The sequence below is a fragment of the Elephas maximus genome, chromosome 16 (assembly GCF_024166365.1).
Source record: "Elephas maximus indicus isolate mEleMax1 chromosome 16, mEleMax1 primary haplotype, whole genome shotgun sequence".
NCBI classification, from domain to species: Eukaryota; Metazoa; Chordata; class Mammalia; order Proboscidea; family Elephantidae; genus Elephas; species Elephas maximus.
In genome coordinates this window covers 39,822,360-39,841,090 of record NC_064834.1, presented here as the reverse complement: position 1 = coordinate 39,841,090, position 18,731 = coordinate 39,822,360, and the positions used below count along the sequence as shown (strand labels likewise).

The 18,731-nt window shown below is 38.1% G+C and overlaps 1 protein-coding gene across 2 annotated transcripts in view; it reads right to left on the bottom strand.

The window, feature by feature from the left end:
• The window catches only part of FAS (Fas cell surface death receptor), a 53,068-nt gene that overhangs the window by 21,350 nt on the left and 12,987 nt on the right, over nucleotides 1-18,731 (bottom strand). Inside the window, exons 1-2 of one of the 2 annotated variants that reach the window (XM_049854861.1) lie at nucleotides 9,365-9,454; nucleotides 6,830-6,912 (exon numbers count right to left, since the gene is read on the bottom strand). In XM_049854861.1, the coding sequence (XP_049710818.1) occupies nucleotides 6,830-6,857 (28 nt within the window). In that variant the 5' untranslated portion in view covers nucleotides 6,858-6,912; nucleotides 9,365-9,454. Of the gene's footprint in view, nucleotides 1-6,829; nucleotides 6,913-9,364; nucleotides 9,534-18,731 lie in introns of those variants that run through there. The other variant, XM_049854860.1, reaches the window with a different exon arrangement.

Sequence of the window (18,731 nt, the reverse complement as noted above, 5' to 3'; positions counted from 1 at the left end):
AAATCCTCAAGAAAATTCTAGCCAATGGAATTCAACAACATATCAAAAAAATAATTCACCATGACCAAGTGGGATTCATAATAGGTATGCACGGATGGTTCAACATTAGAAAAACTATTAATGTAATCCACCACATAAATAAAACAAAAGACAAGAATCACATGATTTCATCAATTGATGCAGAAAAGGCATTTGACAGAGCTCAACACTCATTCATGATAAAAAAAAAAAAAAACTCTCAGCAAAACAGGAAAGAAGGAAAATTCCTCAAAATAATAAAGGGCATTTATACAAAGCCAACAGCCAACATCACCCAAAATGGAGAGAGCCTGGAAGCATTCCCATTGAGATCGGGAACCAGACACGAATGCCCTTTATCACCACTCTTATTCAACATTGTGTTGGAGGTCCTAGCCAGAGTAATTAGGCTAGATAAAGAAATAAAGGGCATCCAGATTGGCAAGGAAGAAGTAAAATTATCTCTATTTGCAGATGACATGATCTTATACACAGAAAACCTAAGGAATCCTCCAGAAAACTACTGAAACTAATAGAAGAGTTCAGCAGAGTATCGGGATACAAGATAAACATACAAAAATCAGTTGGATTTCTCTACACCAACAAAAAGAACATCGAAGAGGAAATCACCAAATCAATGCCATTTGCAGTAGCCCCCAAGAAGATAAAATACTTAGGAATAAATCTTACCAGAGATGTAAAAGACTTATACAAAGAAAACTACAATACACTTCTGCAAGAAACCAAAAAAGACTTACATAAGTGGAAAAACATACCTTCCTCATGGATAGGAAGACTTAACATTATAAAAATGTCTATTCTACCAAAAGCAATCTATACATTTAATGCAATTCCGATCCAAATTCCGATGACATTCTTTAATGAGATGGAGAAACAAATTGCCAACTTCATATGGAAGGGAAAGAGGCCTGGATAAGTAAGGCATTACTGAAAAAGAAGAACAAAGTGGAAGGCCTTACTTTACCTGACTTTAGAACCTATTACACCACCACAGTAGTCACAACAGCGTGGTACTGGCACAACAACAGGTACACAGACCAATGGAACAGAATTGAGAATCCAGACATAAATCCATCCACATGGGAGCAGTTGATATTTGACAAAGGCCCCAAAACAGTTAGATGGGAAAAAGACAGTCTTTTAAACAAATGGTGCTGGCATAACTGGATATCCACCTGCAAAAAAATGAAACAGGACCCATACTTCACACCATGCACGAAAAATAACTCAAAATGGATCAAAGACCTAAATATAAAATCTAAAATGATAAAGACCATGGAAGAAAAAACAGGGACAACATTAGGAGCCCTAATACATGGCATAAACAGTATAGAAAACATTATAAAGAATGTAGAAGAAAAACTAGATAACTGGGAGCTCCTAAAAATCAAACACCTATGCTCATCCAAAGGCTTCCCCAAAAGAGTAAAAAGACTACGTACAGAATGGGAAAATGTTTTTAGCTATGACATTTCTGTTCAGCACCTGATCTCTAAAATCTACATGATACTGCAAAAACTGAACTGCAAAAAGACAAATAATGCAATTAAAAAATGGGCAAAAGGTATGAATAAACACTTCACTAAAGAAGACATTCAGGGAGCTAACAGATACATGAGGAAATGCTCACGATCATTAGCCATTAGAGAAATGCAGATCAAAACTACAATGAAATTTCATCTCACTCCAACAAGGCTGGCATTAATCCAAAAAACAAAATAATACATGTTGGAGAGGCTGTGGAGAGACTGGAACACTTATACACTGCTGGTGGGAATGTAAAATGGTACAACCACTTTGGATATCAATTTGGCACTTCCTTAAAAAGCTAGAATGGAACTACCATATGACCCAGCAATCCCACTCCTCGGAATATATCCTAGAGAAATAAGAGTCTTTACACAAACAGAAATATGCACACCTGTGTTTATTGCAGCGCTGTTTACAATAGCAAAAAGATGGAAGTAACCAAGGTGCCTATCAATGGATGAATGGATAAATAAAGTATGGTATATTCACACAATGGAATACTACACATCGATGAAGAACAGTGAGGAATCTGTGAAACATTTCATAACGTGGAGGAACCTGGAAGGCATTATGCTGAGTGAAACTAGTCAGTTGCAAAAGGACAAATATTGTGTAAGACCACTATTATAAGAACTTGAGAAATAGTTTAAACTGAGGAGAAAACATTCTTTTGTGGTTACGAGAGGGGGGAGGGAGGGATGGTAGGAGAAGGGTATTCACTAATTAGATAGCAGGTAAGAACTACTTTAGGTGAAGGGTAAGACAACACACAATACAGGGGAGGTCAGCACAACTGGACTAAACCAAAAGCAAAGAAGTTTCCTGAATAAACTGAATGCTTTGAAGGCCAGCGAAGCAGGGGCAGGGGTTTGGGGACCATGGTTTCAGAGGACATCTAAGTCCATTAGCATAATAAAATCTCTTAAGAAAACATTCTGCATCCCACTTTGAAGAGTGGTGTCTGGGGTCTTAAACGCTAGCAAGCAGCCATCTAAAATGCATCAACGAGTCTTGACCCACCTGGATCAAAGGAGAATGAAGAACATTAAGGACAAAATGTAATTACGAGCCCAAGAGACAGAAAGGGCCACATAAACCAGAGACTACATCATCCTGAGACCAGAAGAACTAGATGGTGCCTGGCTACAACTGATAACTGCTCTGACAGGGAACACAACAGAGAACCCCTGAGGGAGCAGGAGAGCAGTGGGATGCAGACCCCAAATTCTCATAAAAAGACTAGACTTAATGATCTGACTGAGACTAAAAAGGACCCTGGTGGTCATGGCCTCAAACCTTCTGTTGGCCCAGGACAGGAACCATTCCTGAAGTCAACTCTTCAGATATGGATTGGACTGGACAATGGGTTGGAGAGGGATGCTGGTGAGGAGTGAGCTTCTTGGATCAGGTGGACACTTGAGACTATGTTGGTATCTCCTGCCTGGAGATGAGAGGGTAGAGGGGGTTAGAAGCTGGAGAAATGGGTACGAAAAGAGAGAGTGCAGGGAGGGAGCGGGCTGTATCATTAAGGGGAGAGTAATTGGGAGTATGTAGCAAGGTATATATAAGTTTTTGTGTGAGAGACTGACTTGATCTGTAAACTTTCACTTAAAGCTCAATAAAAATTATTAAAAAAAAAAAAAAGAAGAAGAAGAACAAGACTTTGCCAAAAAGAGAACCTATGAATAGGGAAAAAAAAAATTTGGTTACAATATATCTGTCAAGGGTCTAATCTCTAAAATCTATAGAATACTTCAACACCTCAATAACAAAAAGACAAATAATCCAGTTAAAAAATGGGCAAAGGATATGAACAGAGACTTTACCAAAGAAGACATTCAGGCAGCCAACAGACACATGAGGAAAGCTCATAATCATTAGCCATTAGAGAAATGCAAATCAAAACTACGATGAGATACCATCTCAACTGACATTACTGGCACTAATCAAAAAAAACAGAAAATAACAAATGTTGGAGGGGTTGCAGGCGATTGTAATCCTTATGCACTGCCAGTGGAAGTAAAAAATGGTACAACCACTATGAAAATGATATGGTGCCTTCTTAAAAAGCTAGAAATAGAAAATACAACTCAGCAATCCCACTCCTAGGAGTATATCCTAGCAAAATAAGAGTCATCACACGAATAAACATATGCACACCCATGTTCATGGCAGCATTATTCACAATAGCAAAAAGATGGAAACAACATAAGTGCCCGTTAACAAATGGATGGATAAACAAATTACGGTACATATACACAATGGAATACTAAGCAGTGATAAAGAACGATGAATTTGCAAAACATCTCACAACATGGTTGAATCTGGAGGGCATTACGTTGAGTGAAATAAGTCAATCACAAAAGGACAAATGTTGTGTGAGACCACTATTATATAAACTCAATATAAACATAGAAAAAAATAATCTTTGATGGTTACAAGGGAGGGAAGGGAAGGGGGAGGAAGAATCACTAACCAGGTAGTAGATCCGTGGTAACTCTGGTAAAGGAAAAGACAACACACCATATAGGGGAAGTCAGTACAGCTTGACCAAGGCACAGCCATAGAAGCTGCGTAGACACATCCAAACACCTTGAGGGACTGAACTACTGGGGCTGAAGGCTGGAGACCATGGTCTCGGGGGACATCCAGGTCAATTCACATAACAGAGTTCATTAAGAAAATGTTCTATATGCTACTTTGGTGAGTAGTGCCTGGGGTCTAAAAAGCTTGCGAGCAACCATCTAAAATACATCCATTGGTCCCATCACATTCAGAGTAAAGGAGAATGAAGAAAACAAAAGACCCAAGGAAAATATTAGTCCAGGAGGCTGATGGACCGCATGAACCACAGCCTCCACCAGCCTGAGCCCAGAAGAAAGAGATGGTGCCCAGCTACCACTACTGACCACTCTGACAGGGATCACAATAGAGGGTCCTGGACAAAGTGGAAGAAAAATGTAGAACAAAATTCAAAGTCATAAAAAAAAAAATACCAGACTTATTGGCCTGAGAGAGACTGCAGGAACCCCAGAGACTATGGCCCGGGCCCCAGATACCCTGCTAACTCAGAACTGAAGCCACTCCCGAAGTTCACCATTCACCCAAAGATTAGAAAGGCCCATAAAACAAACAATAACACACGTGAGTAAAGTGCTTCTTAGCTCAATCAAGTACACAAAACCTGCCTGATGGGCAACACCTTCCCAAAAGCAAAGAGGTGTAGGCAGGAAGGGATAGGAAACCTGGAAAAATGGACACGGGGAACTGGGCTATAAAGGGAAAGGGGGAGAGTGCTGACACATTGCAAGTAATGTCCCAAAACAATTTGTGTATAAATTTTTGAATGAGAAACTAATTTGCGCTGTAAACTTTCACCTAAAACACACTTAAAAAATATATAAAATTTGTTACTGTAATACAATTTTAAATAATAGTCACATTTGCATTCAATTTAAAAATAAAGTGGGCCATTGTAGTGCTGTTTCTAAGCATTATGCAGCAATGCCTTCTCCTGGTGTAATAGATTGAATTGTGCCCCCAAAATATATGTGTCGACTTGGTTAGGCCATGTGTGGTTGTCCTCCATTTTGTGATTGTCCTATGTGTTATAAATCATAATCTCTGCCTGTGGCTAAAAGGATTAGGGTAGGACTATAACACCACCCTTACTCAAGTCACTTCCCTCATCCAGTGTAAAGGGAGTTTCCCTGGGATGTGGCCTGCACCACGTATTGTCACTCAAGAGATGAAAGGGAAGCGAGCAGAAAGTGGGGACCTCATACCACCAAGAAAGCAGCACCGGGAGCAGAGTGTGTCCTTTGGACCTGGGGTCCCTGCATCGGAGAAGCTCCTTGACCAGGGGAGGTTTGAGTTCAAGGAATCTTCCTCCGGACCCGATAGAGAGAAAGCCGTCCCCTGGAGCTGATACCCTGAATTTGGACTTTTAGCCTACTTTACTGTGAAGAAATAAATTTCTCTTTGTTAAAGCCATCCACTTGTGGTGTTTCTGTTATAGCAGCACTAGACGACTAAGACATCTAGCAAATTCAATGTTTTTTTTTTAACTTTCTAAGGGCTTGAGATAGAGGAGGAAATAAGACAAAGTCATGGTCCTCAGGGAATTCACCTTCTTGAGGTAGATGCAGACAACATGCAAATAAATATAGAATGGCTGTAAAGGCAGACAATATATGAATAAATATATAATGACAGGTTCTGATAAGTGCTATCGGGATCACCAGATTAAGGCAAAGTGGCAGAGAATGAAGAAGAAAATATAAAGGGAAATCTAAGAGAAAAGCATTAGAAGTGACTATTAGTGGCTTAACTAATTTTTTTTTTAACTAATTTAGAAAAATAGGCAAAGCCTAATCAGTTCCAATCCTGCATACATCTAATACAGTTTATGCTGTCTTTTTAAGATACATGACTTTTAAATAACCTCAGCATTCTTTGTGATAAAACAAAATATTTACTACATAAGCAAATTATGAAACTTAACATTGTATTTTAGTAAACAAAAGTCTGTCAATTGAAAAAAAAAAAAAAAAGCCAACTGTGGATGCCCTGAACCAAATTCAAATATGGTATACCAGAGCTATATAAAGTTATAACAATATTTTAAAGAAAACCCAACCAAAGTACAGTTTTATTTTATTGCTGGTGAAGTTACATGATATCTAAATGAATTGGCCTGTTTGATGAACTAACATGTAGAATGTGTCTAGCACAGTGACTCCAAGCATAAGAGGGATACAGTAACTGGCAGGTTCTTTCTTTCCTCCAAAGTATACAACCTAAATTTATAAAAATATGAATAATGAGTGGTTGTTTTCTTAAAAATGAGATTTTTAAGGTAATTTCTTTCTGAGTGTAATAGTAACATGTTCAATGTAGAAAATGTGGCAAAGGCAGCAGAGTATAAAAAGCACTGTATATCAATGTTCCTGAGATACTATTATAATTTTGGTGCATTCCTGTGCCTATAAAAACATGAACATATATATGTATATATGTATGTGTGTATGTGTGTGTATACAATATGTATGCAATACACTGTAAATAGTAAAAAATCTACTATCTACTGTTCTGCACATTAATGATGTGCAGCTGGCAGTAACAAATGCTGAGGTGCAAAGCAAGAGTAGCACTGGCTTTGATGGTTAAGGTTATGTGTCAGCTTGGCTGAGCCATGATTCTCAGTGGTTTGTCAGTTATGTAACAATGTAATTTGGCACTTATGTAATGATATAGTTACCTTCCATTTTGTGATCTGATGTGGTCATCCTCCGTTTTCACATAACACCGATTTCACATAACGACCTGGTCTTTGGAACCGAACTGTGTTGATAAGTGAGGAAAGGGTGTAAGGGTTTTCTTTTATTATTTTATTGAGGTCATACAAGTAGGGTAAGTTCTAAACCTAATCACTTCTGAATTATAAAAAGAGCAGAATAGACAGAGACACACAGAGGGGGAAGATGCCATACAAAGACAGACAGAAATGGTAGATGTATCTACAAGCTCAGGAACGCCAAGGATTGCTGGTAGTTACCAGAATCTGAAGTAGACAAAGAGGGACCTCCCTATTCCCCATACCCTAAATTAGTATTTCTAGCTTCTGGAACCGTCAAAAATTAATTTAAAGCCACCCACTTGGTGCATTCCTATGCCTATAAAAACATGAACTTTTTTATTTTTGTTACAGCATCACTAGGTAACTAAGATGTTTACCAATCCTGTTATTTACAACAGTTTATTAGAATTCCAGATTCTTTTTGCTTTAAGTCATACCCATAATATATTACCTATGACTCTGTTTATCTTTCTTTCCTTCCTCCCTTCCTTCTTTCTTTTTTTTATAAAAAAAAAAAAAAAAGGCTAAGACACCAATAATCTGCATGAAAGTCTTTCTGGATTTTTAAAATTTACTTAGTTTTTCATAGTTATTTGCCCTCACCCAATTTGTCAACAATAAATTAGCAACTCACCTTTACTGAAATTCTCCAAAGCATTCAACCTAGCTTTCAAAGTAACAAAACCTGTCTTTTTTTCCTGCATTTGTAAATCATGGATTTATATAATATTTAATTAAATTATATACTAATATAACAAAGTCAATAAGCATAGACAGATCTGGATGTAATTTGAATATTTCGATACGCCTAAAACTCAACAAGATGGAATAGAAGTGGGAAAAGTGTTCACTGCGTGTTGAACACTATTCAGGATCATTTAGAGGGGGGATGGAGAGAGTCAGTTATCCAGCAGGCGATTGAATGGAAATCACTTAAAGGGATTTATATACTTGAGGATTATACCAGAAATATATCACAAAACATGGCTTTGATACATAATATTCAAGCCTTTGGATATTTCATAATTTACTTAACCAATCTCACATTGTTAGGCACCATAATGAAATGCCATGCATACAATATTTTCCTATATTTTTTATTATCTTCTTAAAACAGTTTTCTAGAAGTGGGTTACTGTGTCCAAGAATATGAACATTTTCAATTTTTTGACCCATATGTCCAATTTTGTTTTAAAAAAGGTTGTAACAAGTTACACTCCAACAGTGTTATATGACAGTTCTCACCTGAAAAGCAAACTCACCAGGGCTGAGATCACTTCTTAGACAAAAACACAACAAAGCAAAAAAAGCAAACAAACAAAAATCTTTGAGAGTTTGCTATGCAATGCGTATTACCTTCTTTTTAATTTGCGTTTTACTTTCTAAAAATTGATTGCAAACTGAAAATTGAATAAAGATTTCAAATCATGGGACAAATTGCTTGTATTTATCATGTTCCAAAAAATTAGGAAGTCATTCTTTATTCCCCTTTTGTGAAGGATAAAAGTAAATTGGCTTTAGTATAAATGGGCCATATTATGACAAAGATTGTCCATATTATTAAAATATGGGTTATTAAAATATGGACCAGGAGGCCAAAGGAGACTGCTAAATCTTTTATAAACAGGGGCCACTTGAGTTTACAGTTTGAGTGCTGGAAGCCTGGAAGGTCAACCCTAAGACCTCTCGTTGTCCTGTCTGGTTCTGTCAATCTACAGCAGCAACCTGTGTGTTGTCCTCCTTTTTCTTCCTGTCTTTCTTCACCATGCTGTTGAGAAAGATCTATATCTGTAGGAAACAGTGCCGACTCTACTTCACTTGAGAAAAGGTTTGCACCACTACATTTTGCTTAGCTTCTACTTTGCCAATGTTTGAAGGGTTTCCGATGTGAAATTGGTTTTGCATTTCAAAAAAACTGATTTTTTGAAATGTTGGTTTTTGTCCGTTGCTTTTCTAACTCATCTAGCTATTCAACTGCAAAAAATTCAAATGTATTTTGCAGGCTTCAGTGCAAGGACAGACAGCTTTCTTAGAGAACTTTTGACAGAAGGGAAGTGCTGAGACACATCTCTGAAGGGTGGAAATCCCTTGGTTTCAGAGTGCCACAAGTATTGTGATATAGTCACATCAGTTCTGATGTAAAAACTCAATACTCACAGATGAGTCTTCCTTACTCTTAAAACATGGAGCTAGACAAATCCTCTCATTTCAGAGGTATATGTCATTTGTAAATCGTATTTATTTGTACCATGTCAACCCAGCGTGATAAAGATGAGTTAAACTGGTTTGGGGAAAATCATCTCATAGATGTTTTTCCTCCTGTAATGTTATAATGCAGGGGAACCAAAAGCTCTGAAAGCATTTTATTCATTACTGTTATATTCTACTCCTCACCCTGGTTTTCATTCTAAGCTCTGGACATTTCGAGTAACATACCAGCAGGACATAACTGACAGCACAGGTGGCTGTCATGATTTTGGGATGCAAGATGCAGGTCTTCCCCGCATCTATAATCCCTTTTTGTAATATTCCTCCTCAATTTTGACCCTTCAAAGTTGATGGCAGTCGCTCCGGCATTATCGTTTCCAGCAATCAATGTGAATATCTGTAAAAGAAAAGCATAAAAAAAACATTTTATTGACTTTTGAACTAAGCCACTTGGTAAACAGGTATGCCCAAAAAACCTGTTGCTGTCCAGTCGATTCTGACCCACAGCAACCCTATAGGACAGAGTATAACTGCCCCATAGTGTTTCCAAGGAGTGGCTGGTGGATTCAAACTGCTGACCTCCTGGTTAGCAGCTGGGCTCTTAACCACTGCATCACCGGGGCTCCAAACAGGTATAACCTACCCCAAATCACTGTGTCTGCTGTGGCATAGCCCAAGTTAGTGTGGGCTCTGTTCTTTTCTTAACTCATGTCCGATAAATGTGCAGATCAACTGCATGACAGCCAATGCTGACAGTCCTCCAGCCACACTGGGAACAGCACAGTGGATGGTAGCAGCCAAGGATCTGGACTCAAAAGCGAACACTGGCTCCCATTTACCAAGCCTGTGACTGGAGTAAAGTCACTTAAGCTCTCCAAGTCTCGGTTTCTTTATTTATAAAGTGAAAATCACCTCTTCCTCACAGGTTTATTTTGAGAATGTAAAAGGATAACACACTGAATGCTCTTAGCTTAGTACCTGGCACATAATAAAGAAATGCCTAATAAATTACATCATCATCAAATTCCAATGAGCAGCAGCAGAGCGGAGCAGGAAAAAGGATGAACTTAGAAATGACTGGAGTTTGAAACCTAGCTCTGCTACCAATACCATGTGACCTTAGGCAAGTTATAAAACCTCTCTGAGTCTCAGTGTCTTCGTCAGTGAAGCAAGAACAGTACTTTCTGTCTTAAAGGATTGTTGTGAGGATAAAAAAGTGATAATTTCCACCAAACCCGGTACTTAGCTTATAGCATTGTAGCATGTTCTATTTCTTCCCTGTTTGTATATGACCACTGAATCACCAGTTTTGGTTGATTTCTTTCTTGGGTTTCCTAAGTATTTATTTTTTGTCTCTCTAAACATATATTCAAATAATCTCTCCCCTTATATAAAATATGTAAATTCTCTTACGAATGACACAGAAAACATTAACTACTGGTTAGTTTTAAGTTTTGTTTTCCAGAGGTTATTTCTTCACAGCTTTCAACACGTCTTATTTATTTATTTATTTATTTATTGTATAGCAATAATACCAGCATCTTCTGAGTCAAGAACTAAATGGTCCACACTTAAAAATCACTGCCATGGGAGCCCCCACCTCTTCCCTGTTAATCCTTCCCTCTCTGTCACCAAAGCCTGTATCCCCTTCAGGTCACAGGATACCATGGGAACTCTGACTGAGGGAGGAAGGATGACGGTGATGTGATGGTTCACTTTTGCTCCTTGGATGGATGCATTTCTAATATATAGACTGCCAAGAAGGAGAATGACATCACAAAGCCAAGAAATTATCTGACTTGTCCAGGCACACTTATTAGCAAAATGTAGAGTTAGAACTTGTCTAAGCCTCCTAACTCCTATTACAGTCTTCTTTCCCCTACCCAGACTAGTGAATTTAACATAGAGTATAATCATTTTCAATATATGAACAATTACATGTATGGGATAAACAGAACTGGCACACAGATCAGAGGAATTACGCCTAAATATTTGGGCTTCATACTAAACCATCACCTCTTCTAACCAACAGGCATTTCTCAAACACCTAGTATGTTCCAAGTTCTGAGAATACAAAGAAGAATAGCATTGATTATAACGGAAAATGGTTGTTAAGTTTCAAAGAACAGATTTGCATATGGTCATGTGAAGTGTGATGTATTAATAATTTGGGGTTGTTCTATATATTTGTATGACTTATTTTTCCAAACACATTCAAATCTGTAATCTTTTTCTAAGGCACAACATTCAGCTTTGAACAAAAAAAAAATCTTTATTAGCATCAATTGTTTTTTTCATGATATCAGTTCGCCACTTCCTACAGTAGAAGGTCATCCTGTCCTCCTGCTAACACTCGTTGTTCTAGATCAGAGAATCAATACGGAGTGCTTGGTATCTGAATTGAGAACTTTAGGAAATAATTATGGGATTGAAAGCATCAATCACTTGGGCATTATCACTTACAGCAATCGAGGTAAATAATAATGGGATTGAAAACTAAAAATTTGAAACTTTATCTGTTTGTTCAAATAAAAATGGTTCAAATTTGGGGGCTCCTTCCGAAAGGGCACAGCCTTGAAGACCTCATGGAGCAGTTCTACTCTGCACACATGGGGTTGCCTTGAGCCAGAGTGGACTGGACAGCAACTACCAACAGCAACAATTCCATCACAACTTCATTGTTGTATTTGACAGTCAAGAATTAATTTTACTAAGGTTGGTATTCCAGACATTGCCAACACATGGAAAGTCTCAGACCAGTGTGAAAATTTCTCTGTAGTTGGAAGAAATCAGTAAATCCTGTCTGCAACAGATAATTGAATCTGAATTGAAACAATCAAACTGAGTAGGAACAATTCCCTTCTCTTGCCAGATACCTTCATTGTTGTGAAGAAAAGAGCTAATGGAGAGATATTAGTTTTCCTTGTCTTTGAATTCCGGTTTCTTACCTCAAACTGAAAACAAAAAAAAATCATGACACAGATTAAATTCAAAGGGATTTACAGGGATTGGACGAAGACAAAATTCATATGTCAAAGCCATTCAAACTTAATATCCAATAGAGTGTGTGTGTGCGTGCATGGCCTGCCCTCCTTCATATGCTAATTGTGCCCAATATTCATAAGACGGTATTATGAGCAGGTCCACATTCCCAATTTAAATGGTCAAGTATTCAGGGAAGCAGCACAGTATATTTATGAATTGTTAACCATTAGTACTATTTCTGGAAAAATGCACATATACTCAACTTAGTCGAGTTGCCGAAAAGAAATGTACCATATTTCCTAATTCATTTTGCATTAGCTTTGACATTTCTGATTCAAAATCAAAATCCAATGTGCAAACCACACTCAGAATTTGAGAAACCTATGTTTGTTTGTTTTTTTTTTTATGGTAGAGCAGTGAAGAGACAAAATATATAGGCCGTGAGCCACTGCTACCAGCCCCAACCCCATGACATATTTAATCATGCCTGCTTTGCAGAGTTGAATTACAGGAAAACTTTGTCACTCAGTTAACATCAAAGAGTTATTTCAATTGCAAAATAGAAAGTTGGGTCTGAAGACTATGTTGTAACTGTTTCATGATGTGATACAAGCTCCTCTCCATACAGCTTGCTACGATATGTTGTTTTTTTTATAAAGTTTTGCATGATCTTAGGTTTGCAGTATGCAAAGATTTAACCCAAACTTTCCAGGCAGAAACTGGCGCGTTTTTACAGTAACAAGGCAGGAAACCCACAAAGAACTAAATGCTCTAAGGGTTCAATTTTTTTTCTTTCAGAAAAGGCTGAAAAGGCCTGAAAAATGAGTTAAACCAAAGATCTGAGATGTCAATAAGTTAAGGCAAATGATAAATGGGGGAAAAAAAATGAAGAATAAAAATTATTTTCAAACTCCATCATAATAAAGACTAAAACAATCAGAGAAACCTCAATGTGTATTCTGCTGGGGATAATATTAGTTAATTAATTAATTAAGCAAATACTTATTGAGTACTTACTATGTGCAATAGAGCAGTGAACAGTCTCTGCTTTCACAGAGTTTACATGCAAGTGGAGGAAGATGGTCAAAAAACAAAAAAATAAGTGCCATGGAGGGATACCCCAAACCCAAACCCACTGCCATTAAGTTGATTTCAACTCATAGAAACCCTATAGGACAGTGTAGAACTGCCCCATAGGGTTTCCAAAGCTGTAACCTTCATGAAAATAGACTGCCACATCTTTCTCCTGTGGAGCAGCTTGTGGGTTCAAACTGCTGACTTTTTGGTTAGCAGCTGAGCACTTAACCAGTGTGCCACCAGGGCTCCTTATGGATGGACAAGTGCTATTTAAATGAATAAAGCAAACTTAGGGGGCATGGAGAGTTTGAGGTGTGGGCAGTGCTGTTTTTGAAAGAGTGGCTTGGGAAAGCCATTGGATAAGATGACATTTGGGCAGTGGCTTGATGGCAGCGTGGATGGATATCTGGGAAGGGCTTTCTAGACAGGTCACACCAGAGGTTTTATAAGAACTTGACTTGGCCAAAGTGGACAAGTATCTGAGGTCCTCAGCAAAACATCACTAGCAGTTATTAAAAGAAGTAAAAAGCAATGTCTCCTGAACCTCACAAATTAACTTGTTTAACTCTTAGGGCCAAAGTGGGATCACACAGTTACTACAACCAGAGATGCTATAATCTCACAGGACGCTGGAATGACAAAGCAGAAAGGGACCATAAGCATCAGATGGGGACACTAAGACCAGAGAGGTTCACTGAATACCAAGGGCACTCGGTCAATTATGCACATATGCAGATGGAGAAAAGAGAAACTCACGTTGTCCTGGGGACGGTGTGCTTGGTGCATGGGCTATGTGCATTGAAAGAGAACAAAATTCACAAAAGGAGCTCTCTGCATTCCCCTAGGCTTTTGCTTCAAACTCTTAATCCTTGCAACTGTTTTGATTTTTTAGCAAGATTAATTCTGATTTAACAGGGAATTATTAAAGGAATCCTATATGCCAGTTTGGAAACCCTGGTGGAGTAGTGGTTAAGTGCTACGGCTGCTAACCAAAGGGTTGGCAGTTCAAATCTGCCAGGCGCTCCTTGGAAACTCTATGGGGCAGTTCTACCCTGTCCCACATGGTCGCTATGAGTCAGAATCAACTCGATGGCATTGGATTTAGTTTTTGGTTTGGTTTTATATACCAATTTGAAGTATAGATGTGACTATATTATGTCCCAGCGCTATTAAAAATAAAAACTAATAAGAGCTATTATTACAGTTGGGAGCCCTAGTGGCACAGTGGTTAAAAGAAATAGTGAGCTACGGCTGCTAATCAAAAGGTCAGCAGTTCGAATCTACCAGCTACTCCTTGGAAACTCTATGGAGCAGTTCTACTCTGTCCTATAGGGTCACTGTGAGTCGGAATCTACTTGATGGCAACAGGTTTGGTTAACGGGTATTGTTATATAAAGAGTCTGAAAATTCCATGCAAATAGTATTATAAAACAAACAAACCTGGAGCACTCTTATGACTCTTATTTTACTTTAAGTGATGGTAAATAATGAGGGAGGTGGCTACATGTCAGTGTATGTGTTTGTGCATGTGTGTGTGCACATGTGTGCATGCACATGTGTGGGGATCTATGGCTAATGTCCACAAGTAAATTAATGGCACAGGCCAGGACATGGGATACCATCATCAGTAAAGTCTGCTTCAGATTTTTATTAAAGTCGAAACTCTCTTTTGATATTCCTGTCCAGTTTTTGCTGAATTTACTGGAAAAAACTTCAGATACCTATCTCTATTATAGTACAGGTTCAATGTTGTTGTTATGGTCTTATGCCTTCAGGTCGATTCCACTCATGGTAACCTCATGTGTTACAGAGTAGAAGTGCTCCATAGGGTTTTCTTGGCTGTAATCTTTATGGAAGCAGATTGCCAGGCCTTTCCTTCCGCGGTGCCGCTAGGTGGGTCCAAACCAATAAAAGCACAAATTTAAGTATACTATCATATTTTCCTTTAAAAATTTCTGTCCCTAAACCTTTACTTTTTAGGATGCATTTTGATAGCTAGCCCTTTGATTTCTGCAATCTAATGAAATCAAAATATAACTACTTAAAAAATAAGAATATCGCAATTGGAAAAAAAATCTCTACTCCTATTTTTAGATATCTAATATTCCTCAAAGAAGCCCTGGTGGCACGATGGTTAAGTGCTTGGCTACTAACGGAAAGGTTGGCAGTTTGAACCCACCCAGCAGCTCCGTGGGAGAAAGACCATCAATCTGTTTCATTAAAGATTAAAAAAAATAAATAAAGATTACTGCCTGCAAAATTCTATGTGGCAGTTCTACTTTATCATATGGGGTCATCATGAGTCAGAACTGACTCGAGCAACATGAAACTTGCATGGCTTTTAACAAAGTTAATTCACATATATCATCTCCTTGGTAGTGAAAATACACCTATGCATGAGGAATTATTATTGTCCTATTTTATAATTGAGGAAGCTGATCACAGAACTTCCAATAACCCACAGTTAGGAGTGGCTAAGGGAGGACACAGACCCAGCACTTGTGGCTCAAATCCAGGCTCTGTCTCAGGTTTGTAAGTCAATTTCATAATTACTTTTCTTTCAGTTAGGTACGCAAACAATTCAATTTGTTGGCAAGAAGCTTGAGTGTTAAGTACACACTGAACCTTCAAAGTAAATGCATTTTGCAATCCTGATCCAAACACCAACAGCATTCTTTAACAAGATGGAAAAACTAATTACCAAATTTAAATGGAAAGGAAAGAGGTCACAGATAAGAAAGGCATTACCGGAAAAAAAAAGAACAAAGTAGGAGGCCTCACACTACCTGATCTTAGAACCTACTATACAGCCACGATAGTCAACAGCTTGGTAGAAGTACAACAACAGACACATAGACCAGTGGAACAAAATCAAGAACCCAGAAGTAAGCTCATCCACCTGTGGCTAGCTAATGTTTGACAATGGACTGAAGTCCATTAAATTGGGGGTGGGCGGGGGGAGACAGCCTTTTTAACAAATAGTGCTAGAAAAACTGGATGTCCATCTGTTAAAAAAAATGAAACAGAAACCATACCTTACACCATACACAAAAACTAACTTCAAAATGGATCAAAGACATAAATATAAAACTAAAATGATAAAGATCATGAATGAAAAAATAGGGACAATGCTCAGAGCCCTAATATATGGCATAAATACAATACAAACCATAACTAGCAATACACAAACTCCAGAAAATAAGCTAGATAACTAGGAGCTCGTAAAAATTAAACATTTAAGCTCACCAAAAGAGTAAAAAGAGAACCTGCACACTGGGAAAAAAAATTTGGCTACAATGTATCCAACAAGGGTCTAATCTCTAAAATCTATAGAATACTTCAACATCTCAAAACAAAAAGACAAATAATCTAGTTTAAAAATGGGCAAAAGGATATGAACAGAGACTTCACCAAAGAAGACATTCAGGTTGCTGACAGGCACATGAGGGAATGCTTGTGATCATTAGCCATTAGAAAAACGCAAATCAAAACTACAATGAGAAACCATCTCACCTAGGCATTACTGGCACAAATCAAAAACACAGAAAATAACAAATGTTGGAGGGATTGCAGTGAGATTGGAACTCTTATGGACTGCTGGTGAGAGTGTAAAATGGTAAAACCCCAATGGAAAACAATATGGCGTGTTCTTAAAAAGCTAGAAATAGAAATACCATATGATCCAGCAATCCCACTCCAATGAATATATCCTAGAGAAATAAGAGCCATCACACGAATAAACATATGCATACCAATGTTCATTGCAGCATTATTCACAATAGCAAAAAGATGGAAACAAACCTAAGTGCCCATCAACAGATGAATGGATAAACAAACTATGGTACATAAACACAATGGAACTATGCAACGATAGAGAACAATGATGAATCTGTAAAACATCTCACAACATGGATGAATCTGGAGGACATTATGTTGAGTAAAATAAGTCAATCACAAAAGGACAAACATTATAAGAGACTACTGTGATAAAAATCCAAGAAAAGGTTTACACACAGCAAAAAACAATCTTTGATGGTTATCCATGAGAAGTGGTGGGGAGGAGAAATCACTAACTAGACAGTAGACAAGTGGTAACTTCGGTGAAGGGAAAGAAAACACACAATATAAGGGAAGTCAGCACAACTTGACCAAGGCAAAGCCATAGGAGCTTCCTATACTCATCCAAACACCTTAAAGGACTGAGTTGCTGGGGCTGAGGGCTCTGGACCATTGTCTCAGGGGGCATCTAGGCCAACTGGCATACCATAGTTCATTAAGAAAATATTCTACATCCAACTTTGGTAAGTAGCATCTGGGTCTTAAAAGCTTGCGAGAAGCCTTTAAGATACATCTATTGATCCCAGCATCTTCAGAGCAGAGGATAATGAAGAAAACCAAAGACAAAAAGAAAATATCAGTCCAAAGGGCTGATGGACTCATGAAGCACAGCCTCCACCAGACTGAGCCCAGAAGAACTAGATGGTGCCTGGTATCACTACAGACTGCTCTGACAGGGATCATGATAGAAGGTCCTGGGCAGAGCGGGAGAAAAATATAGAACAAAATTCAAATTCATAAAAAAAGACCAGACTTACTAGTCAGATGGTTATTGGAGGAAGCCCTGAGACTAGGGCCCCCAGACACCCTATTAACTCAGAGGTGAAGCCACTCCCAACATCTACCTTTCACCCAAAGTTTAGACAGGCCTATAAAACAAAAGATAACACACGTGAGGAACATGCTTCTTAGTTCAATCAAGTATACGAGACCAAATGGGCCACACCTGCCCAAAAGCAAAGATGAGAAGGTAGGAAGGGACAAGAAAACTGGGTGAATGGACACTGAGAACCCAGAGTGAAAAGGGAAAAAGGGAGAGTGCTGACACATTGCAGGGATTGCAACAAATGTCTCAAATTTTTTGAATGAAAAATTAATTTGTGCTGAAACTTTTACCTAAAAGACAATAAATTTTTTTTTTAAAAAATGAGTAGACAGATGACTGGAACAGGAATTGTCAGTGAGACTTTTCAATACTTAGCACAGACACGAGATGGCAAGTGGGTTAACACGTTATCATGACAGCAACCAGCTCTACAGTCATCACCGTGAAGTATTTTACTTCTAACCAAAGCTCGGAAGGGAGTTTATTCAAGGTGACCATTGTGCTCAGTTACTGCAGAACAATGCTCCAGACAATTCAATACTGGGTATTAGGGTTTAAGAAAGTGAAAGGAAAAGGAGTAAAAGAGGAAAATTTCAAGAAAAAAATGTTTGGCCAAAATTACTTTTAACTCATCGAAATGTTCATAGTATTTATTTCTAGTTGGCAATACTATGAGTGATTTTTTTTCTTCATTTTGTGTAATTCATCTGGTTTTTCTACAATGCACCTGTATTAGTTGTATGATAAAATAATCAATGGAGTCAAGTTTAGAGGCAGCAAGACTGTGTTAAACCAACAAAAAAAACCAGTGCCATCGAGTCAATTCTGACTCATAGCGACCCTGTATGTAAATCTACATTGATTTCTCAT